The 25365-nt window shown below is 39.4% G+C and overlaps 1 protein-coding gene across 4 annotated transcripts in view; it reads right to left on the reverse strand.

Moving 5' to 3' along the window:
• The window catches only part of SHF (Src homology 2 domain containing F), a 322209-nt gene that overhangs the window by 228938 nt on the left and 67906 nt on the right, over window positions 1-25365 (reverse strand). For all 4 annotated transcript variants that reach the window (XM_040342834.1, XM_040342835.1, XM_040342836.1 and 1 more), the window contains exon 2: window positions 17611-17740. In XM_040342834.1, the coding sequence (XP_040198768.1) occupies window positions 17611-17740 (130 nt within the window). The remainder of the gene's footprint in view (window positions 1-17610; window positions 17741-25365) is intronic.

A 25365-nucleotide genomic window follows, 5' to 3' on the forward strand; every position in this document is an offset into this window, starting at 1 on the left:
CCTGTTGCTGTTGAGACCTTTCTTTCTAGAATCTTATACTGGCTACTCATATGGCAATTTTCTGGCACATTCAAACCATTTTCAATCCTCCAGACCTTTATATAATCTGCAATCAATAGAGACACAAACTTAAAGGGGTAGTAAACGTTCAGGGTAAAAAAAAAAAAAAAAAACTCTCCCTGCAAGGTAAAGCCATAATGTGCTAGAATGTATCACATACTAGCACATCATGAAAGACTTACCTTGAAGTAAAGCCCTCCAGTGGCATGCTGTCACCGCCACATTTTCACCCGGTCTTCCTTCCGGGTTTGCAGAATGAGGCTGCTTGAATGGCCGAGCCGCAACGACGTTACTCCCACACATGTGCACGGATCCCTGAAAGAACAGCACGGGTATGCCGCTCCTTTAGAGTGCGTGTGCCAGAGATGTCACCAGCTACTGCTTACTACAACATCCCCTAAACGGTGCACATTTAAAAGATATTAATTTAACCTACAGGTGAGCTTTATTATAAGCATGAAACACAGACAGCAAGCGCTAAAGCCAAGATACCATATGGACAAATGGGTAAGATCACTCAGGGTTGCCCCGTGCCGATGTGAAAGATACACTTGGCATAGTGGTAAAATAAAGTCAAAAGGTGAACAGCACTCAGGACTCAGCGAGAATGGAACCAACCACAGAAAATCACCACCTCCTACAGGATCCTTAATAGGTGTAATCTGAGGCGCAAAAGGCTGTCAGGTGAACTTCAAAGTACCTCCTCTACTGTCACTTCCAGCAATGTCACCTCTACTTTGTACCACATAAAACTTCCTGTCTGCCCCCATGTGTTAATGTGATTTTAAAAAAAGATAACTTACTAAAGTGTCACAATCCTGGCTCAGAATGGTTTATAGACACTGTGCATTAGGACTGTTTTATGACTATGGAGTTTAGAGCAGAACTCGAGGTAAAAAAAAAAAAAAAAAAAGAAGAAGAAAACACAGAACAAAAAAAAAAACATTGCAGCTTGTTTTGGAAATTCAGTCCAGTGCGGTATTGCACAGTAAACCCCTTTCCACCACTAAATGCCAGCAGCCGTGTGTGTTAAATGGGAGTGCATTCTCATTTTTTTTGTTTGTTTTTATAATATGGATTGATAGATACTGATGGAGACCATGCCAAGAAAAAATTCTAATGATCAACTTAATCTTCTAGACATCACAATCTGTTTCCAAAGTATTCATGCATGCAGTAAAATGAAAATGAAATCTACACAATAAAAGTTCCTAAGAGTCAAACTTACTGCAGATGAATAAGTCAGAGATGATGCAGCAAACATGGAAGTCTGATAGGAAAATGCAAATCTCAAAAAATGAAAGGACTATTGTATAATATGGTTGTATCCATGCTGATCTCCAGCTGTTTCAGATGTATAGTTCGCCACAGGGATATATAGATATATATATATATATATATATATATATATATGAATATATATGAGAGAGAGAGAGAGAGAGAGAGAGAGAGAGAGAGAGAGAGAGAGAGAGAGAGAGAGAGAGAGAGAGAGAGAGAGAGAGAGAGAGAGAGAGAGATTATACCTTGCTTACTACCTTGTATTCTGTATAAATGATGAAAGCACTGCCATGTAAACGGTTACACGCAAAGTGGCTAAAGATTGGTTTCCCGTAGGTTTGGCAAACCCAGGAAAAGAATACACTAAATACGAATGACCTTGTTGAAGTCTATGGGTGCTGAACTTTGTTATTTTTTCCAGGCAATTTTCATGGGGGATATGTACCAATGCAAAAAATAAAAATAAACCAACAGGGCCTTTTTATGCAGCTCAAAGGACAAAAAGAAAACCCCCTCTCTAAATGACAAATCTCCACTGACTTGTAAACAAAGGGTCTGGGATCCTGTGTAGTATCGTTGACTAAACACAGACATGAACATGCATGGAAAGGGGTTAACATTTTTATTTATTTTTGAAATAGTGTGGCTGGCCAAGAGGGGTCTGCCCTCCTGAACCAAAATAGCCAACCTAGGCCACATGCTCTCATCATTATGAGGGTACCTACCAAGGAGGGACACCAAAGCCTCCCCCTTTGCAAGCTACCATTGTCCCTATGTGGATGTGGACAAGGGCTTCAAGTTCACAGTGTACCCCAAAAAAGGACTTGAGTTTCCTGGGGGGCAGAGGGAATTATTGGAATCTGGAAGCCCTCTTTAGAATAAGGAGTTCCAGATAACTGGTTCCCCCCAAGTGATTGAACAAGGGGTACCCCTTGTTACTCAAACATAATGAAAATGTACAGTAAATAGTGCACACACTCACACACACACAAACACCATAAAAAAGCCAAAATAAACAAAATGTTGCACAATGTAAATCCCAACATCATTCACTCATCCATCTACTCACGTCAGTCACCATGAGTTCCTGACTGCCGACGATGTTGACCTGCCAAGTCAACAGTACAGCCGTGAGGATCCCAAGTGATCTCACTGATCAAATCATCCTGGGTAAGGGTCTTTGATAAACATTTATGGGCATCCATAAATCCTTTAATGTACTACCCTCTGCCCTAAACCACACCAGGTCACATGCCCTCAACAGTGGAGGGCACCTGTCAAATGGGGGTTCTTTGCCCCCCAATTCAAAAGGAAAAAAGGCCTCAACCCCACATCCTGTTCTCCAAAAAGGGATCTGGAGTCTGTAGGGATAAGGGGGCTCCCAGATATCTTCCCCAGGGAGAGAGTAAGAAACCCCTTAAAAATGTAAAAAAAAAAATGCAAAAAAAAAAAAAAAAAAAAAAGAAGGAGGACTATGTAAATCAGTTTTAAGCATGTTGTCCAGCAACGCAAATCCATGTCAATCACATTGAACGTCGTGCAATAATGTTGACTACCACCATGATGTCCATCTGCCAATACACAGGTCACAAAATGACAGGTCTCCTATGCTTCTGGAATGTGAACAGCAGAAGAGAACTGGAGTGGAACCATATTTGGTCAACATCACCCACATCCCCAGAAGCTTGTTTACAATTGTAAACAGAAGAAGGTGAGGATCTCATTTAGGAGGAAGATAGTGACTTCTGGCTACATATGGTGGAGGTTCGGGTGGGTTGTGCTGTATGGACAAAACCCCATTAAAACAACTAAGTCAAAAAAGTGATCTGTAGGACAACTTCAAGGTCACTTCTGGCACAGAGCAGAGCAGACACTTATTTGACCCATCATATTACCATAGAACTCCCTATAGAGTCACAAGTTCCATAAGATGCACTGATGAAAAGCTTTAGATCACCTGTATGTGAGATGGAGTGAAAAGCTGCATAATTAGACTTTATCTGTGACATACACCAGTGGTCGTGTAGTTTCGGTCAAATGACAGGACTTTACCTACGGATGTAAACAAAACTTTGTTTTTAAGAGCATACTGTACTTTAGGTAAATATGGTTGTAATAAATGAAATTTTTAATTTGTATCAGTTTATTGCAATGCTCTCTTGAATAGCACTCTTACTCTTTTCTATAAAATTGTTGACACAATAAACTGTATAGTAATACAGGAGAAGAGTATCCAGCGTGAAAGAAATGGCATACATTTAAGAAGATTTACAATGATCTCCCCAGGGCCATTATATTATGTAGAGAGGTCACAGGTTGAGAAAGATGCGCCTTTAATCTGACAGTGGAGGCAGCCTGTAAGAGATAGATAAGAGAACACTGATCCCGCTTTAACCATGGCAAGGTTAAATATGGGCAAACTGTACCAGAGGCTCAAAAATAGACACAGAATATGGGATAGAACCAGCATATGGAAAGAGAAAATAAAATAAAATTATATATCTCTCTCACACACACACACACACAGCGCCTTGAAAAAAAGTGTTCTTACTAGGGCTGCAACTAACGATCATTTTTATAAATCGATTAGTTGGCCGATTGTTTCCATTAATCAGATAATAGCCTTAAAATAATAAATAAAAAATGTTACATTTTTTTGGGCCAATTTGTTGTAGATTACAAAACACAAATTGCCGCAAAAACACATTACATGCTTTTCTGCAGCTTCTCCATTGAAGTATATTGAACCAAAAAAAATAAAAAATAGCACCGTTATGCGTTAAAAAGTGCTTGCCCTTTCCAAATACGCAGCAGAAAAAAAATCATGGATGTGAACGTGTCCCATAGGAAAACATGTAAATGAACTGTAGTGTGTTTCTGCAAAAAGCTCAAAAAAAAACAGGCCTGAGATGTTAAAAACAAAACAAAAATAAGTACAAAAAGAGAAAATAATCACTACTGTAAGGTGTTCCTTTTTGTACTGTGGAACAGTAAAAGTAATATTTACAGTAGCGATTTGCTTTTTTTGTACTATAAAAAAGGCTAATTTTCGGGTTTTTTAACCCCATTATGTTACTGGCCGATTAATCGATTATGAAAATTGTAATCGATTAATTTCATAATCGATTTGTTGTTTCGGCCCTAGTTCTTAACCTTGAAAGTTACCACATTTTGTCATGTTACAACCAAAAACTTAAAATATATTCTTTGTGATAGACATCCACAAAGTGACACATAAAATTGTGAGGTGGAAAGAAAAAGGATAAATGGTTTTCATAAAAATAAAAAAAGTGAAAAAAGTGTGGCGTGCATTTGTATTCAGCCCCCGAGTCAATACAACCATCTTTTACTGCACTTAAGCCTAGGTTCACACTGCTGCGAATTCAAAATCGTGGTAAAATGTGCGATTTTACCGCGATTTTGCGGCTGCGATTTTGCCAGGATTTCGGCCGCAATTTAATGTAAATCGCGGCCCGAAATCGCAAAAAGTAGTACAGAAACTACTTTTTGAAATCGCAGATGCGGCGTCGCACTGATTAGGACAGTGCCATTGCCGACAATTGCCGCCGATTTGAGATGCGATTTGACATGTCAAATCGCATCTCAAATCGTTCCAAATCGTACCCAGTGTGAACCAGGGCTAAAGCTGTAAGCCTTTTTGGGGATGTCTCTACAAGCTTTGCACATCTAGAGTGAAATTTTTGCAAAATAGCTCAAGCTCTGTCAGATTGGATTAGAGCATCTGAATAGCAATTGTCAAGTCTTGCCACAGATCAATTGAATTTAGGTCTGGACTTTCACTGGGCCATTCTAACATATGCTTATGTTTTGATCTAAACAATTCCATTGTAGCTATGTCTGTATGTTTAGGGTCTAAGACCAGATGGAAGGTGAACCTTCGTCCCAGTCTCAATTCTTTTGCAGACTTTAACAGGTTTTCTATTAAGACTGCCCTGTATTTGGCTCCATTCATCTTCCCATCAACTCTGTCTAGCTTCCCTGTCCCTGGTGAAGAAAAGCACCTCCACAATATGATGCTGCAATCACCATGTTTCACAGTGGGGATGGTGTGTTTAGGATGATGTGCAGTGTTAGTTTTCTGCAATACATATTTTCCTTTTAGGCCAAAAAGTTCAATGTTGGTCTCATCTGACCAGAGCACCTTCTTCCACGTCTTTGCTGTGCTCCCACATGGCTTCTCGCAAACTGCAAACAGGATTTCTTATGGATTTTTTTTTTTTAAACAATGGCTTTCTTCTTGCCACTCGTCCATAAAGGCCAGTATTGTTGAGTGCACGACTAATAGATTCTCTCACCTGAGCTGCCATGGGCCTCTTGGCTTCTTCTCGGATTAATGCTCTCCTTTCCTGGCCTGTCAGTTTAGGTGGACGGCCACGTATTTCCATGTTCAGACGACAGATTGAACAGTGCTCTGTGAGATGTTCAAAGCTTGGAATATTTTTTTACAACTTAACACTGCTTTAAACACTTCTCCACAGCTTTATCCCTGACCTGTCTGGTGTGTTCCTTGGCCTTCATGATGCCATTTTTTCCCCAAGGTTCGCCAACAAACCGCTGAGGGCTTCTATTTGTATTGAGATTAAATTGCACACAGGTGGACTCCATTTACTAATCAGGTGACTTCTGAAGGCAATTGTTCCGCTAGATTTTAGTTAGGAGGATCAGAGTAAAGGGGGCTGTATACAAATACACACTAAACTTTTCAGATATTTAAAAAATAAATAAAAATTAAAACCATTTATCATTTTCCTTCCACTTCACAATTATGTGCCACTTTGTGTCGGTCCATCACATAAAATTCCAATAAAAAAAAGCATTTGCGTTTTTGGTTGCAACATGACAAAATGGAAAATTTTAAAAAAGGAGTATGAATACTTTTTCGAGACACTCTTCAAACGGTATTCAGTATATACATTTGCACATATATGCACTTGACACTCCTGGCAAAGAAAATGGACTGCATTGTATTCTATATGGTCATTTGCGCCCATGTGCATTAAGCCTAAAAGGGCATTTATGCAGGGCTTTTTGTTGTTCCAGCAATTAGAGGAAACCCAAAGAGAAAATGTTTAACATACAACGCTGTGGGTATACACTGTGGTTCCCCTTTAAATTTACTTTTTTTATATTTCAGGCAATACCAGTAGAAGTTTCTAAGACATGCATATAAATAAATACATTTCAAGAAGTAGATGATCAGAAATGAGGCTGCCAACAATCATTTCACACATTCCACATGTGTGTGAATTTGCCAATTTACATGCACATATTCTATTAACAGGAAATATCGGATTATTCTTTACTCTCAAGTCCCAGGGGAATCACACAGATCCCTGATGTCCACACACAACAGTGCGTGTGGTGAGGGAGTCTATTAAAAAGCAAATTTTTTTTGTTAAAAATGTGCGGCATGGCTGGTATTTGAAAATGATTAACAGAACATGTTTTGGTTTCACCCATACAGTACAAAACAATATAGGGGACCCTAGAAAACAATTTCACAAATGCTGGTATTCGGCCAGTAACTGAAAAGAAATGCACACAGCTTTCATACTTGGACATGCTTATAAATAGACAAAAGGAAAGGAAATAGCAAGCAGATACATAGGAGACTAATGCCCCGTACACACGATCCGAATATCGTACGACTGATCGTACACATTTTTTCGCTTAATAGTCACAAGTAGACATTAAATGGGTTATTAAAGTCACGGAAATCCTCGTACATTAGAGAAAAAACATAAGTGATGTCATGCATTTGTATTGTATTTTCGGACAACTGTACTGACTAAACGAAAATCGTATGATCTGGCATCGTACGAGGAAAATTTTGGTGCATATCTGAAAATAATAATATCGGATGAACCGTCATGATCGGCTCTCGAAAGCTCTGTACCAACGATCCGATTATCGTACGATTCTTTCTCGGACAACATTTTTCGTACGATATTCGGATCATTACTATGGTTGTTGATTTATATTACAAATGTTTTGAAATATTATAAAAAGACACATGGGTATATTAAAGAATAAAATCTGAACTCCAAGCCACATTTGTCATGTGTATATAAAAGAAAAAAAAATATGGAGGGAGAGAGAGGGAAAAAAATTGCACAGTTATATTGGTCCAGCTTGGACAAAATGTATCGATGTACATACCATAATCGGGGCAATGCCCCTGGAAGCTGGAAATTACTGAGATAGACAATGTTGCTCTAATGATCTCCACCTGCTCTCAAGTCCTGCTGCATTCTGAACACAGGAGTCATTTATTCACAGCACAGGCGCCATTCAGAGAATGCTTTAGATTTTCTGATTTAAAGCGGGGGTTCACCCTAAAAAAAAAAATGTATTTATCTACCATCTTATCCAGCATACTAGCGTCAGCTACAGTATGCCTTTTTTTTTTGCGCTGTACTTACCGTTTAATCGTTCAGTTTCGTTTCAGACTCCGGCGGGGAATTAGGCGTTCCTATGAAGAGGGGAACATGATTGACGTCCGGCTATGGCGCATCACGCGTTATGAAAATAGCCGAAATAGGACTCTGATATATACGGCGCCTGCGCAGTCAGCTCCTAGTCTGTGCGCAGGCGCCATATAGCGCCGTGAAGAGCAGAGTCCTACTCCGGCTATTTTCGGAATGCGTGACGTGCCATAGCCGGAAGTTAATCATGTTCCCCTCTTCATAGGAACGCCTACTCCCCGCGGGAGTCTGAAACGAAAAGGAAGGATTAAACGATAAGTACAGCGCAAAAAAAAGGCATAGTGTAGCTGATGCTAGTATGCTGGATGGGATGGTGCATAGTTGTTTTTTAGGGTGAACCTTTGCTTTAAGTGAAAGTGGAGGTTCCACCTGAAAAAAAATATTCCACCACAAAAAAAAAAAAAAAAAAAAATGTACTCACCCTAAATAGCTGTTGCTATTCGGAAGTGCCAAATCTGCCTCTTCATCCACCGCGGTGGATTCTCTTCCTCCTCCTACACTGGGTGTCTTCTTGTAAATGGGGCGCGCTGCATTCTGGGAACTGTGTGTCCCAGAAAACAGCCGGCCCATTCACAAAGCGCTGCGCTGCTTGTGCATGCGCAGTAGGAAATGGGCAGTGAAGCCATACCGCTTCACTACCCGTTTCCCTTTCTGTGGGTGGTGGCGCTTGGAGCTGCTAGGATCGATGATCAGCCTCGGCGGGGGCAGACATCGCTGGCGGCTAGGACAGGTAAGTGTCCTTATTAAAAGTCAGCCGCTACAGTGTTAGTAGCTGCTGAAGTCTCTGAGCCGAGTAGTATAATCTACAGAATCCACTTCTGGAGCTCTTGTCACCAAGCAATGCATTTCAGGAATGCCTTCTACTTTGTCACGCGCACTTTCCAATAAGTGACTATTCCAGTTTTAAGCAGAATGCTCACATGGAGGGCCACCGCTAAATTACAATATCTTGATAAGCCAAGTGTCTCTGATGTAAGTTTTAAAATGACCCTTTCTTCTATTTGTCACACATGGTTGATGAGGCACAAGGTACTTGTACCCTTTATTTTCAGTGTACTCTACTTAATGGAGAACATCATTTGTCTTTGTAGCATTCCTGCCCTCAACATATATGAGAGATTGCCACAAGATATACGGAACCAGCATGTCTTAACTTGTCTGTAACCATGTAATATACAAATGCTAGTTTTGGGTGAAGCTGATCATTAGTTGGTTATATTCAGGAACCTAAAAAAGTTCCTAGTTTCTAAAAATAATTTTATTTAAAATTGGGCACATTTTCCCCCAACCACCTTTCTTTCAAAATATTTTATTTTCAGAAAATTACAATTACAATTCAGTACATTGCGGTACATCTCATTATGACTAAAATCTGGTAGATGACCTCTTAGAAGAACTACTATTTTGTAGATAAATAAAGACATATCAGATGTAGTTTTAGATTTGTAAATTCTTCATATTAATTATTTAACAAAGAGAAGTTTCTCCTACATAGGCCAACTGATAAAAGGCATTTCTGTCCTCCTGGTGCCCCTTATCGGGAACTTACTGCACCAGGGGAGGAAACCTCTCACCATACTTGCAGTTTTACTTAAAGATCTCCGGAATAGCCAGGCTAAAAAGAGATTGGCCTTATCTATGGAAGAGGATATTTTATCCATCATTTCTATGTATAATCAGAAAGTAAAAAAGGGGGGGGGGGGGAGATAGGTCTCCCTCAGAACATCACAGGAAATCCCTATAGGAGGGAAAAAATAAAAAGCAGGGGGGGGGGAATAGGAAACATGCCTAACTTAAGAGTTATTTAGGAACCTGGGGAGCACCCTGGGTAAGAGAGATTGCTACATATCTAGCCCAAGGTTCCCAAAGGTTTTTCAATTTCGGACCAGTACCAGTTTAGAATACTAGCTAGCTTTTCGTGAGTCATTATCCAAGATATATTTTTTTTTGGCTTCCAAGAAAGAAGGTTTAGGTTTCTTCCACGCTATGGCAATTGTAAGCTTGGCTCCTGTGAGAATAAAATGGATTCGTTTTTGTGTAGTTTTTGGCATTTGAGGTATGTGAGCATTTAGGAGAGCTATTGAAAGAGGACCTAGAAACCTGGCAACCAGTGACCTTGGAAATCAGAGAAGATTCCCTAACCTTAATACCAGCATGTTACACTCTCCTTTCCAGGCCATTTTCAGTGCTGTGGTGGTAGAATGCACATTTATTGGCTAATAAATCAACTTTATATAAAAGGTTTGGGACAGATTGAGTTTTCTTTTAGTAGTATTTTAATAACCACCGATAAGGAAAAAAAACACTACATTTTTCTTTTATTTTTTTCTTTCATTAAGCCATTTTTTCACTTTTGGTTGGGAAAAAAAAAAGAAATCTAAATCAAATGCATATAGGCTTTGTACCAAAATGTATTATATTGGGGTGAAGGAGGTCATCCAGATAAAAGTTGTGTCTGGTGGCATTTCAGTCACTTTGCAGGCTCAACGCAAGGACAGTGAACGAACAAAAACTCTCATGTGCCCGGTTTATACCATACAAGTGCAATGGTGTGTGTTACGAAAATGGAGACCCTGTACTTTTATAAAAGTTACAATGCATATGAGCATGTTGCAACATGTTGTTGTGCACAGCATTAAATGTAATTGTTTACTTTCAAATACTGTGATGTGTTGCAACAACAAAGTGCAATGCACAACACACACCAGTGAGCGTACATTATGCTCACCAAAATGTATACCAACGGGTTTGAGCGGGCCCTTAACCTATTACAAACCTGACAAAGCAATGCAGACTAAATGCAGGTGATCACTTGTGAGAGGAAAGGGAGGGTTCTCCAAAGTAAAAACAAGTGTATGTGTAGCGCTGACATTCTTGTATATTGATGTGTGTTTGCATACTTTAATACAACGTCTATGGACATTGCTATGTTTAAGTATTTGGAGCTAGTGACCAAATACTGGTAATGCAGAGAGATGTTTTGTTGAGGATTTTGGTTGCCTTGGAGACGAGGAGAGACCCAAATACTGGTAATGCAGAGAGATGTTTTGTTGAGGATTTTGGTTGCCTTGGAGACGAGGGGAGACAGGAGTGTAAACAAAAGCCTTCTGGATGCTGATGCCGAGCTGCTGGGCAGCGAAGGCGGAGCTCAGAGAGCTAGAGGACAGTGGCCGGATTGCAGAGACCGAGAGACACTCATCCGAGCATCAGAGAACCGGATCCATGCAGCGGAGCTGAACAGAGCTGACGGAGAAGCAAGTTGCAGTCACAGGACCCTGAACAAAAGTTACTACCCGGAGCTCCGATCCAGTGGGTGAGTGGGTCACGACCCACGGTTTGCTAAGTTTACACACAGTTAGACTCATATACAGGCCTCACTGGGATTTATAGTTCCACAGAGGAGCAGAGGAACTGAAACTGAGAAGGCTTGAGGCCTATCTAATTTGACGTTTCAAGCGATTTTAAAATAGTTGTTGCAGTTACACCAGGAGCATTTTCACTTCAATTTGACTCATCAAAACTGTGGATTACAAATCACTTTAGCTAGCGAAGAAAAGAAGATCCAAGACCAAGTACTTTAAGTGAGATCTCACGCATAGCTAATAAAGTAGGGGGAGCTCCCAGGTATAAAATGTTTATGTATACTGTTTTCAAATAGCTTATGTTTAAATCAATTGTGCTGTCGTCTTACGTTGGGATGACAGCACAATTACTGTAATCACTTATTTGCATATTTCACAGTAAAATATACCTCTGGTTAAGTATACAGTTGTTGTGGCGTACTGTTTTTCTCACTCCAAGTGCAGTCAGTGGATCCTGGGGTTATAATACAGGTATTTTGTATTGTCTTACATTGTATTGTATTGCATTGCATCACAGCTGTGCCAAGGGGATTGAGCCAAGTTAGTGGGGTTTAATAGTAGAGTGCAGGCCCAAATTAAACCAGCAGCTCCTTCGGGGTTCAGTGCTACATATACATCTGTGATCATATTGATTGGCTGTCAAAATGATCAGAAGGACACAGACACACTGGATAGGCTCGGTGCATTTTGCTGTGATCTGAGCCGTTTAATAAAAGCAGGATCATAGGCATTGGGAGCATGCTTGGTGCCTCTGTAGTAAGGATGTTTTCAAATGCCCAAGATCAGAACAGCAAGTCTCCCAAATGGCCATTTTACTACAATGGTAAATACAGTAATACAGTGGGTGGTTAAAGCATATTAACATTAATGCATCTCTACAAATGTAAAGTTCCCCCATATAGCTTGCTATACAAGATTCAAATTGCAGATTGTCAATAACAGGGCAACAAATCACAGTGATGCACATTCAAGAATCAATACATTTTATGGTAAAATACTTATTCTGATGAATACATGTTGAAAAACTAGTGTAGAAAAAAAAATATCCTTAAATATCAAAATCTTGGCTATATTTTTGCTACCACTTCATAACCCATCAAATTGGTTACGAGTTAATAAAACCTCAGTGTTCAGCAAGTGGCACATTCTGCTTTGCAAGGATCCTGGGATATTGTTAATTCCAAGCACAGCTGGTGGCTCCTCACCATTCAGCTGAGTAACACTTTTTAGAGGTGACAGACTGCCCAATCAGAGGGCCAGTAAATGCTGAGGACATTCTAATAAGAGGAAAATGGGCAGCAAAGGGAATTACCGGAATCTCAAAAGATATATTCAACTAATTGAAAGCTGAAATTTTATCCAGGCTGCATAAACTAATTTGACAGAAGAAAAAAGTACAGCATGCATTCTCCTTCCCACTTTCTTGTTAAGCACTCTGCATTGGATTTTTTATTTTTTGTTGCTTTTACAATTAAAGAATAATTACATCTTTATGAGAATAATGAAATTACTGTTCAGTTGTTCCCTGTACCTATCCGAGTCAATGCCAGCTGCTAACATGGCTGGAAATATATTCTTTCTATATACACAAGAGTAATATGCATGTCTTATGAAATAAGACACCACTGTTTTTTCTTTTAGATGCAAATGGTACCTTTTATGTCAGGTTATCTAGGCAACTGGGCCAATATGGTTTCCCAAAAGTGTGTTAAAAATTATTAACGCCATTCACAGAACTCATATTACTGTACTTCCCCAATACATCACATCTGCAAAATGTGCAAGGGAATACTGTATTTCAACTGCTTCACTTCCCATTTACAGAAGGCGATGCAATGTGGAAGTATAGCAATACAAATTTGGAAAGTAAAAGCATTTTTAATTATTTTCCTGTAGCAGTGATTGTTAAACTTCACAGCGCTGGAAGACAGCCAATCAGGGCAGCAGCCTTCAGTTAAAGCAGACCTTCAGTAGTAAAAGCCTAGGCTTATGACATCATGCACAGCACTCTCTCTCGTGGGAGTTTTGCCAGGAAAGGGGGGGTGAGTCATAAGAGGGCCAATGCGAGCTGCAGGTCTGCAGAAGTGGGGTTGTGCCTTTGTGTAGATCCAGGAAGTGAACAGGCAGCAGCTTCAGCTATCCACAGTTAAACATGGTTCAGCCAGACTCAGTGGAGGGAGATTTCTGCAGCATATTTGGCAAGTACAGAATCATAGTATATGTAAAATATGCAAAGAGGGAAGCTTCAGAATGTGAGCAGACTGCAGTTCCTCTTTAGCGGGATAAACATTACACAAACTATTCAAATAAAAAAAAATGTACAACTAGACAGGCGATACACATACGTTTCCACTTCAGGTGTATGTGCGTGTAATCAAAGTTTTACCCCATTTTGGATAGAGTAGGGACCAGTTAACACCCTTGCCCATATTACTCATGTTTTGTATTAAACATTTTAGAGACTCTTGTGTATATAGAAAGAATATATTTCCAGCCATGTAAGCAGCTGGCATTGACTCGGATAGGTACAGGGAAAAACTGAACAGTAATTTCATTATTCACATAAAGATGTAATTATTCTTTAATTGTAAAAGCAACAAAAAATAAAAAATACAATGCAGAGCGCTTAACAAGAAAGTGGGAAGGAAAAATGCATGCTGTACTTTTTCTTCTGTCAAATTAGTTTATGCAGCCGGGATAAAATTGGGGGAGATTTCTCTTCACTTCCTGGCATGGATGAAATGGAAAGGGTAAGGGGAATGCCACTCTAAAACTAACATTTTGATTAGGGCCGAAACAACTAATCGATTAATCTACATCCAATTGATTATGAAATTAATCAATTACAATTTTCATAATCGATTAATCGGCCAGTAACATAATGGGGTTAAAAAAAAATGAGCCCTTTATAGTACAAAAAAGCAAATTGCTACTGTAAATATTACTTTCACTGTCCCAGAGTAAAAAAAAAAATGAACCCCTTACAGTAGTGATTATTTGCTCTTTTCGTATTTATTTTTGTTTTTTTAACCCCATTATGTTACTTAACATCTCAGGACTGGGTTTATACCTATGTTTTTGGGTGTTTTTTGCAGAAACACACTACAGTTCATTTACATGTTTTCCTATGGGACACGTTCACATCCATGTTTTTTTTTCAGCTGCTGTGTATTTGGAAAGGGCAAGGACTTAACGCAAAAAACAGTGCTTTTTTTTTTTTTTTTGGTTCAATATACTTCAATGGAGAAGCTGCAGAAAAGCATGTAAAGCGTGTAATGTGTTTTTACGGCAATTTGTGTTTTGTAATCTATCCAACAACAAATTGGCCCCCAAAAAAAATTATCCGATTAATCGAAACAATAATCGACCAACTAATCGATTATGAAAATAATCGTTAGTTGCAGCCCTAATTTTTATTTCTTTATTTTCGGTACAAATGAACAAACAAGACATTCAGAATGGCTGAAACTCCCTAGTGGGATACAGGCAATACAAACTTGACAGGGGGTTCTAAACCTTAGCAGCTACCAGAGGTTTGGATACGACAAGACTGGCAAAAATTTAAAATTCACTAGCAGGTTAAACAGTACACACATTTATATTTTAACTGTGTATTTAGCCGTTGAAATTTTAAAAGCAAAAGGGTCATTTTGGTACATTATGCTGGAGCATCCAGTAGAGACACTTGAACTCTGATCCACGATCAGTAGCATGCAGGTTCAAAGCGAGGCTGGGGAAGCATCTTAAAAGTGCACCTTTTCCTTCACTTTTTTTATTCTACTGCTGTCTGTCAGAAGAAACACTGATCTTGCTGTAACATATATACCCCCCCCCCTAAAAAAAAGTAATTATAACCTTTATGTTTTCTGTATGCTGATAAGCCAACTGGTCATGATATTGGAGCATACCAGGCATTCGTTGTGATCTATGCCTTTGCAGCTCTAGCCACAAATGAAGTACTTATTCACTGTAAGTCACTGACAACACTATACATTGTCCAATTGCACAGTTTGACAGTTTACTAATTGAGATAATCGTATTACTCCTAAGTTGTCGCCACAGTTTTGCAGTCCAGGGTGGGAGGTATCAATGCTTGGTCAACTCTACCAGTTTTAGTCAATTTATGTGCGCCGTTATGTGTTATATTTTTCATTTATTGTGCCATTAAATATTTATTCCCCCTTATGTGACTTGGTACATTTTTGAAGGATTTATTGCGTATAATCAAAAAGTTAGTGCACCGATTATATGCATATTCATGAACTAGTTGATAATATATTTTGTAGCTGCTGAGCATAATCTTGGTTTGTCATCTTTTTCATTAAGTATTTATCAGATGAGTACATGTTTGCAATTAGGATATAACACATTGTTTTGTGGTGGAATTAGTATGTATTTAGTGGTTTCTTAAGAAGTTTAACTTTCACAATCATGTAACTGGTAACTTATTCCATAGCGTAAAATGATTGTCTTCATATTTGGCACAGGGTAAATACAGTGCTCCGAAGGATTAGTTTGATATATAGTAGAAATATATTTAATAATTCATTCACACAGATTAGTGTGTGTTCATGTATGGAGTAACCAGTTTATTAAGTGGTGTGCACCTGTCTTGTGGTATTCTCTGGGAATGGAAAACTTGTCTTCATCCTGCAAATGAAAGAGCCATGTTCAGCGTCTATGTTCAGGATGTATGGCCACTTGCTGCCTTATCTTGCAAACGTTTTCATGGTAATGAATGCTGACATCTTGGTTGTGACATCTTCAACTGTGTGTAGGCTGGAAGTCATCCATGCATATATAGTCTTCTCTTAGAGTTAGGCTCCTTGTAATCCAAAGTATCTTCATCATATGGGCTGTGCTAGTTACAAGCAATGTAGCAAGCTCATAACATCTAGGTCAAACTCATTCTTCATAATATTTTTACCATGGAGGAACCCTTGAAATCATTTTTTCACGTCTCATGGAACCCCTGCTAAAAAAAATTATATCCACCTCAGGATATATTACAGGTAGTGCATTTGTGGCATTTGATGTCAAGAGTGGATTAATTTTTAACACTACCCTTCTCTAGATAAAATTTTTGTAACAATCCTAAAATTAAACATATATTTTTTTAACTGGTAGAAAAACAGACAGTGAAAATTGTACCATCCCCATACTTTGATGGTCAGTAGCAGCGGGGCCCTGTTTCAATGATTTCAAGTGGGACAAGGGCCCCCTTACATTGGTAATCAGTGGAAGAAAGGCACCCTCACACTGATAAATCAGTGGTAGAACTACTCCCATATATTTGTCATCAGTGGGAAAAGACCCCTTAATAATGTCAGAGTTGCTCCTTTACATTAGTGGTCAGTGGGACTGGAACCCTTTTACACTGGAAGGCAGCAGAAGAATGTCTTTACATTAGTGATCAATGTATTGTTCGTTACATTGGGAACCAGATGGAACAACCCTTACATTAGCGGCCAGTGTAGTTCCCGCTTACATTAATGGTCATGAGGTGGGTCAGTGGCAGAAGAGCCCCTTACACTGGAGGTTAGTAGGAAGAATGACCCTCTTGCAGACAGCTAAAAGAAACGTGAGAGGATGCCCAATTATCCCCAACTGCTGTATCTGCCTTGTGGCAAAGGTGGCGGCACAACAGAGGTACTGTCAAGGAGGAAACTTAGCCCAGTGCTCAAGGAATCACTAGCAATCTCTAGAAGAATTCTACTCAACCCTGGTTTAAAAAGACTGGTTTACTGTACATCATTAACACCGCTTTAATGTAAAAATCTCCATGCACACAGGCACCAGATTCTCCCTTTTCTATAAGAATATACAGATCAATGAATCAAACATGTAAAACGGGCAAAATGATTTAAGATTTTCACAAGTTGGTTAACACCAATTAAAATAAAAGGATTGCCACCCCATTCTGTAAACAAAAGAAATGTTAACACCTCATTACATTATGTGCCATCTTTAAAAAAATAAATAAATGAATCCTCGAATTTAAAAGTCTTCTTCTACACACAATTTGATGTATAAATATAAAATGGCAGAGAGGATCAACAAGCCATTAATAATTTAAACTGTTTATTCTAGATATTAGTTTACAAGAATAAAGCTTTTAACCTTGTACTTCATTCTAAATTCATGTGATAAAGTAAATGGAAACTATGCATATTAGAACTATTTCACAGACAGGCTTACATTTTCTATGCTAAATAAAATATTACAAGATTAAAAGAAAGCATTTTTTCCTCCACAGCATTTTCCTTTGATCAAAGGCATAGAAGAAAAGATTTACTGGCCTCTCCAAACTGTTTTGTATTACCTCTGCTGGAGCCAAATGTCATGTAACTACAACAGGTTATTACATATGTATAAGGATTGAACATACTAGTTGTAGTTCTCACCTGCCATCATTTTTTGAGCTTCATAGGGTTCCATGTAGCCATCATTCTCGGTTACGGTTTCTGCTGTTGCCTGGTTCCCTGGACCCTGTTTGGCATCAAAAGGGTCTGCATAGTCTTCAACAATGACTACCTATGGGAATATTATGATAAAACAATTTAATATACTTAATAAACCAGACCAAATACTTCAATAAACAAGTTATTAGGTGAAAAATAAATCACAGATCTTTCTTAGCTATTCTCTAAACACCAAGTTTCAAGGATAAAGAGGCAACAGAAATATTCTTCCCAGAAAGATGAGGCCTATAGGAATGTAATAGGTAAACTAATGATCGATGGTTTTAAAAAAAAAAAAAAAAAAAAAAAAACTTAGATTGCCAATCTTAGCAAACGCAATATACAGGATATGGGAAATGCAATAAATAAAATAATAAAAACACACACACACACACACACACACACACACACACACACACACAGAGCTGTATGGACTAGTCTATCAACCTTCCCACATATGTAACTAAAGCAAGACATACATGATGCATATTTCTTTCCTGCAACCACAGTTGCAGAAAAGAAATTGGCTCGATTTCCCATCAACACAGACAGTATTGACAGGGGAATCCCTCCTGCCGAGTTGTATTCCCAGTGAGGGAAGCCACCTCTTCCGGGAAAAGGCAGCGATTATTGCTAGCAGTTATATCCAGCCACGTAGCTATAAACACATGCAAGATCCAGCAGGCTGGCTGTACCGAAGTTGATCGATTGATCAACTTGGTACATTCAGCCTGCCCATACATGGTTAGAATCTTGACCGGTTCCTGCTGAACCAGCCGAGATTCAAACGGTTTATGGCCAGCCTAATGCCGCGTACACACGGTCGGAATTTCCGGCAAGAAAAGTTTGATGTGAGCTTTGGTCGGAAATTTCGACCATGTGTAGGCTCCATTGGACTTTTTCTGTCGGAATTTCCGACAGCAAAAATTTGAGAGCTGGTTCTCAATTTTTCCGACAAGAAAAGTTCTTGCTGTAAATTCCAAACGTCTGTATGCAATGTCGGCGCACAAAAAAACACATATGCTCGGAATCAAGTCGACGCATGCTCAGAAGCATGGAACTTAATTTTTCTCGGCTCATCGTAGTGTTGTACGTCACCAAGTTCTTGACGGTCGGAATTTTGTGTGACATTGTGTATGCAACACAAGTTTGAGCCAACATTCCTTGGGAAAAAAATTCAAAGTTTTCTTGTCGGAATTGTGTACGCGGCATAAGCCTATTTTCATATTGCAGAGAAAATGTAAAACTAATTTCACAATTTTTACATTTATTTTTATTTCTATTTATTCCCTTTACATTCTGCTGTGGCAAAGTTATGGTTACATAATGTGGGTTGCCACTGATAAGGATGCTTCTGAAATCCTGACTAAGACCTCGTACACACAGGCCAGAATCTTGTCAGGAAAGAAAACATTGCTTTTCCAGACGAGATTCTTGGAAAGACTCTCTTGCTGCCCGAGTGTACACACAGTCCTTTCAAAAGAACCGCGGTTCTTTTGAAAGGCAAGAACGTGGTGACGTCATCGCGTACGACGAGCATGCGATGGCGTTGCCCCCTTCTTGCTTCACCCTACCTATGTCATGGAAGCTACCGCGCATGCATCAGTCATTTCAAGCATGCGTGGGTTTCCACAGCGACAGGTAAGTATACACACCCTTGGGTTTCTCGTCAGGAAACAGGCCGAGGAGAAAATAGAGAGCAGGATCTCCATTTTTCTCGTCGAGATTCTGGCCAGATTTCCTGACGAGAAACCTGAAAGCCTCGTACACACACTCGGTTTACTCGGCAAGAAAGCTCTGCAAGTAGTTTTCTTGCCGAGAAAACCGAGCGTGTGTACGAGGCTTCAAGCTTATCCAGTGGCTACAATACTTCTACTTGTTCTAAACCAGAACAAGCATGTAGAGCAGAAGGGTTTTTGGTCATTTAATTTATACCTTTATATTTTCTATTCACTTATTTTTGGCAAGTGAACCTTGTAGGTTTATAAAGCAACAAAAACAAACAGCTCTGATATTCAATATAAAAACACAGGCTGGCTACACATACTGTATGTAATCAAACCAAATGTCGTTCTCAAGCCAATAATGCTTTTACAGACTGTTGCCATAAAAAAGGTGCAACTAGAGCTCACTTTTTATTAACCACTTCAATACCAGCATGTTACACCCCCTTCCATTCCAGGCCAATTTTAAGCACTGAAAGTCTTGCTCGGCCACCAAACACTGTACACAAATGAACGTTATAACATTTGTTGTGGACAGGGCCTTCTTTTAGGGGCATTTCTTTAACAATATAAAAAAGGAAATAAGAGAAAAAATAAAGTTTTCCATACTAATCAAAATGTATCAAACACCCCAAAAATGACAAATGACCCCTTTTTGGAAAGTAGAGACACCTCAAGTCGATCACCTTTTTATACAAAATCTTTTGGAAATGGAGACATGCTGGAATTGAGATGCAGGCCACAGCTTGAAACACTGCTGCAGCACAATCACAGGCTGTGTGGGCATTCCTGCCATGCATGCATGGGTGTTGCAACCAAGGTCATTTTAAAACCTTCTCTCAGAACAACTGCTCCAAGTGGCCATATAAAGTGGTTCTAAAATCAGAAGGTTCATCTTAATGTATTCTATGCATTAGGATAAAAAAACCTTCTGTGTGCCTCCAATACTTACCTGAGCCCCATCTAGATCCAGCGATGTTTCACAAAAGGCTTGGCTGTCTAGGACTCCCTGTCCTCATTGGTTGAGACAGCAGCAGGGTTCCATTGGCTCCCATTGCTGTTAAAGTGAGTAAGCTAATGAATAGAGAGAGAGAGAGAGAGAGGGGTCAGGGCCGGGCCGCAGCTCCATAGCAAGCTGCTTACTGTGTGGGCACTCAGCAGAAGAGGGGCCAGACACATCAATGGGGGACCCGAGAAGAGGATAGGGGCCGATACTTTAGCATCACTTTAATTACAATGGATGGTCAGGACATGACTGGAATAGATGACCTATGTAAACTCAAGTCTTGAGTCCTTGGAAGAGCCAAAACATGGTTCCAGATTCAAGACTTCAACATCCTTATTTTTTTTAATAGTTACCTATCATATGCATGATTACCATTACAATAATTAAAGCCTCATGTGCACAGCCAATTAGGCCTATAAAAAAAAAACTGGATTAGTATTTTTGTGGCAGGTACAGCCTGGTGTTCAGATCGGCAGCAGACAGTAAGCCAGTGCAAATCAGTGACATTGCAGTTAGGGACAGATATGCTACCCCGGAAACAAACTCTCTGTGCCAGGGGTGAACATCCACCCCTAATCATAGGTAATCACTCTGTTTGCGATTACATGCGAGCAGCTGCAGGCAGTGACAGTCTCATTTATCTGTACAGGCTTCCTGTCCAGCTAATTGAATACTCCTGGCTGTACCTGCTGTACAAATAGACTGATCTGGTGTACAACCCCAATCTTCTGTGAGCATGAGTTTCAAAGTGAGGACATTTGCTTAATTGTGTATGTGAAGGATGCCTTAAGCTACAAGACTAAAAGTATTGCATAGACTGTTCTGTATTGCCTATAATTAAGAAATGTGATATTCTTTCAAGAGTTCTGCCTTATTCACCATGATTTAGTACCTTTAACACGTGTTCCGTCACTGCTATGACCCCATTTATGGATTTACAACCATAAAATAAAAAATTGCTGCAGGATGGTAGTGAACATATCAGGTTGACATTGAAACCTGTGTACACATAAATCAGCTCCATGTGGCTTCCTTTTTTTCGCTGTTGAGAAAGTTTAGGGCCGACTGTGTATAAAACACAGGCAACATTTACACTTGTGATCGCAGTGATTGGATCACAGCAATCACAAGTTAGGCAGCACCCCTCGGATTGGTTCTTTCATTCCCATGCCATTTCCTCTCCTTCCTCCTCCGTGAGAGGAAGGGAAAGGCTGTCTGTGTTTAAATACTTGTAGTCCCCGACTGGTTCACCGCAATCACAGGGTACAGAGCTCCCATTTTCATCGGCTCTTTTCATGTCACCTGTGCTGCCCAATGACAGCATAATCAATGGAAAGGGCCTGGCCACATTCTAAACAAGAATGTTTTTAAATGTCCACAGAGTATCAGGTTTCCCAAGTGGATTTTTTATGGCAATGGCCCATTGGGAGGTGGTAAGGAAAAACACAAAGAAAATCCTAAGCACAAAAAGCAATGAACAACATTTACACGTTCATAACAAGACCCAATGCTGGCCATAAACCATCTTGGCAGTGGATACATAAGATTTGAGCATGTTAATATAATGCAGCAGTATTTAGGTTCAGTGAGAGAGATAAGTGAAGCAGAGCAATGAAATCAGTAGAGATGATTGAATAAATCTTTTGGCATGTAAAAAATTTTCTTTAAATCTGTTAAGAAAAATAATCCTTTAAAATCGGCAGCAGAACTCACAGCTTTAACTTGCTATACTCATGACAACAGGCAGTTACAAATATCTATTTTTCACGGGGTAAAATATTTTCTTGCCAATGGACAGCTTTGAGTCCATCAACTTTGTGTAGAGGTCCAAGAGCTGACAGCTAAAAAGGTGAACAGGCAGATATAAAACACCAATTTTGGCAACGCTGTATGCATTACAACTGTAAAATTATTATTTTTTCCTCATTGCTACTGGTGAGGAAAAGATTTACAATAGATGAAACTTATTCCTGGTTGCTGAGTATGCTAAAAATTGACATGATGCTGTATGTGCCGACATGCACAGGCAGTACAAAAGCATCACATCCCAGCTAGCTGGACAGAGGTGATGATGCAAAATTATTCCCAGCTAGCAAGTTGAACTGAAAAGGTGACATAAAACCAAAATTTCTGAACCACCAAATAACTTACCTGCCTGGCTGGGTGGTGTGGTAGATGAGTGTAAAATCACAAGACTGGTTGAACAGCAATAATTCAAAATTTTTTTTACATATAAAAAATACCTAACTTTAAAATTGTGTATTTATCCCTTTTCCTGGAGTGCAATTTTAAGCTGTCAAGGCAGTGGCTAGAGAAGATCTAAAATATTAAATGCTAAAATTAGTGAAAAAATCCAACAAAGAAAGTTCGTAAATATTTGTGTCTTAGTGATGGTAATCAATTGAACACCAAAAGTGCACCTTCCACTGTAAAAAAGAAAGAAAGAAAGACTGTGCCTTTACCAGATGACTAGACTCCACATTATAGGAGCCTAGTAAAGCGTGAATTGGTGTAATACATACACAAGCCATCCTTTGAATAAAAAAAATAAAAAAATAAAAATGATGATGGAAGTATCAACACTTGTGGTGCTCTTTGTTTCTCGCTCCCAAGTCCAATCTCTCCAGAAGTTTCTCCTTCAACTTCTTATCTGTCTCTGACTGCAGCTTCATGTGAAAGGACATGGAAGGTCACAGTGGAAGGTGCACTTTCGGTGTTCAATTGTTTACCATCACCATCACCAAGACACAAATATTCAAGAACTTTATTTATGTTCGATTTCTTCACGAATTTGAACATTAATATTTTAGATGTTCTCATGGACTTATCACTGTATATATAATTAGTATTTTGGTTTTCTTAAAAAGACCAAGAAAAAAAAAAAAAAGAGAAGAAGAATTCAGGTCTTGAGGAACCCTTGCTAAAATCATTCTATTGGTGGTCAGTGTGAAAAATGTCATCAAACCTGTCCTCAGGGCGTACCAACATGCCAGGTTTGCAAGATAACTGAAATACATCACAGGTGATATCATTTGCTGCTCAGTGATTGCAGTATTCTAGTCTGCATCTCCCCAAGGCAATACATAAAACCTGGCCTGTTAGTTAGGGCCCTGAGGACAGGGTTGATGACCACTGCCTTACATTGATGGCTACTGGAAAGAATGCCTTCCTTACAGTGATTGTCAGAATTCCACCCTCATGACAGCCAAAGGAGATCATTGGGTTAATTCGGCTGCCTCTTTTGACCCCAGAACTATACAAGTACCATCAAATGGGAGGTCAACAGCTGGAGGAATTCTAGGGTTCCATGAAATCCCGATTGAGAATGGCCGGCATAGACAAACTTTCTATTGCAAAATCAAGTCTATTAACCAAGATAAACCCGATGGAACAAAATGCACAGGTTGCCTGGTCAAATGGACTAGCACTTTGCAAATGGATAAATAAAGTTGTATACTGCTATTAGTAGATGTAACAAATGTATAGAAGTAGCATGAGTGATTTACACAGTCAAGGTACATATAATTACTTGAATACCTGAAAAGCATATACAGTAGAACTGTAGATGATATAATAGTATCTAGAAAACCCCAGCAGCACAAATCCATGACAGGCTGTCTAGCTTATCAACCTACTGCTGCCTCACACAGCAGTATTTAGCTCCTCATCGCCTCCTGGAATGCAAGTTCCATAAAAGAACATCTACAGAATGAATTGTAATATAATTCACACAAATGCATTCCTCGACAATCTAACCGGTTTCTATTGCCTTTTCTTATTTAGTCAAATGTCTTTATGCCACAGCGAGCAGTGATAGCACACAGTCCTAATTGATTACTGAGGCATGGAGTAACAGAATGAAGGGTCGGTGACACCGGCTACTGTCACTCTTCAATGAGTTCACAGCCACAGAAAAAATATTAAATAGATTCACCACTTAGCAGCTCCAAACCTGGAATTAACTTTAAAATGTCAAGCTTTTCCAACAAAATCATCTTTCAAGGACTTGCATAATAAATGACACATTTACTCAGAGAATTAAATATGAGAGAAAGGCATAGCAAGACAATAAAATATCCTACAGTGTGACTACAATGTGTTTTTATAAATATTAACCATACCAAACACTAAGGGCTAGATTCAGATAGCCCTGCGTAATGTTGTGCGGGCGTAACGTATCTCCGATACGTTATGCCGCCGTAAATTAGGGCGCAAGTTCTGTATTCAGAAAGAACGTGCGCCCTAAGTTACGGTGGCGTAACATATGTGCTCCAGCGTAAGCCCGCCTGATTCAAATTTGGATGATGTAGGCGTGTTTCATTCAAATTTAGTGTGACCCCACGTATTTGACATGGCATGCGCTGTTCGCGAAAGAATCCCAGTGCGCATGCTCGAAATTCCGCCGCAAATCGTCAATGCTTTAGACGTGAACGTAACTTACGTACAGTCCTATTCGCGAACAACTTACGCAAACGACGTAAAAATTTAAAAATTCGACACGGGAACGACGTCCATACTTAACATTGCGTACGCCTCATATAGCAGGAGTAACCTTATGCCAGAAAAAGCCTAATGTAAACGACGTAAAAAAATGCGCCGGGCGTACCTATGTTCGGCGTATCTATCCAATTAGCATATTCCTCGCGTAAATCGACTGAAGCGCCACCTAGTGGCCAGCGTAAAATTGCAACTAAGATACGACGGCGTAAGAGACTTACGCCAGTCGGATCTTAGTCAAATCTATGCGTAACTGATTCTAAGAATCAGGCGCATAGATACGACGCCGCAACTCAGATATACGACGGCGTATCTGGAGATACGCCGTCGTATCTCGTACCTGAATCTAGCCCCAAATCACAGTATTTCCCAAGAAATCAATACAATGTACAGATGGGTATTATTTCTATTAATTTATTATTAAAACAATAATACTTCACCATATAAGCTCAGGAAGTTGATCAGTAAGCC

Source organism: Rana temporaria, chromosome 3, assembly GCF_905171775.1.
Source record: "Rana temporaria chromosome 3, aRanTem1.1, whole genome shotgun sequence".
Lineage (NCBI taxonomy): Eukaryota > Metazoa > Chordata > Amphibia > Anura > Ranidae > Rana > Rana temporaria.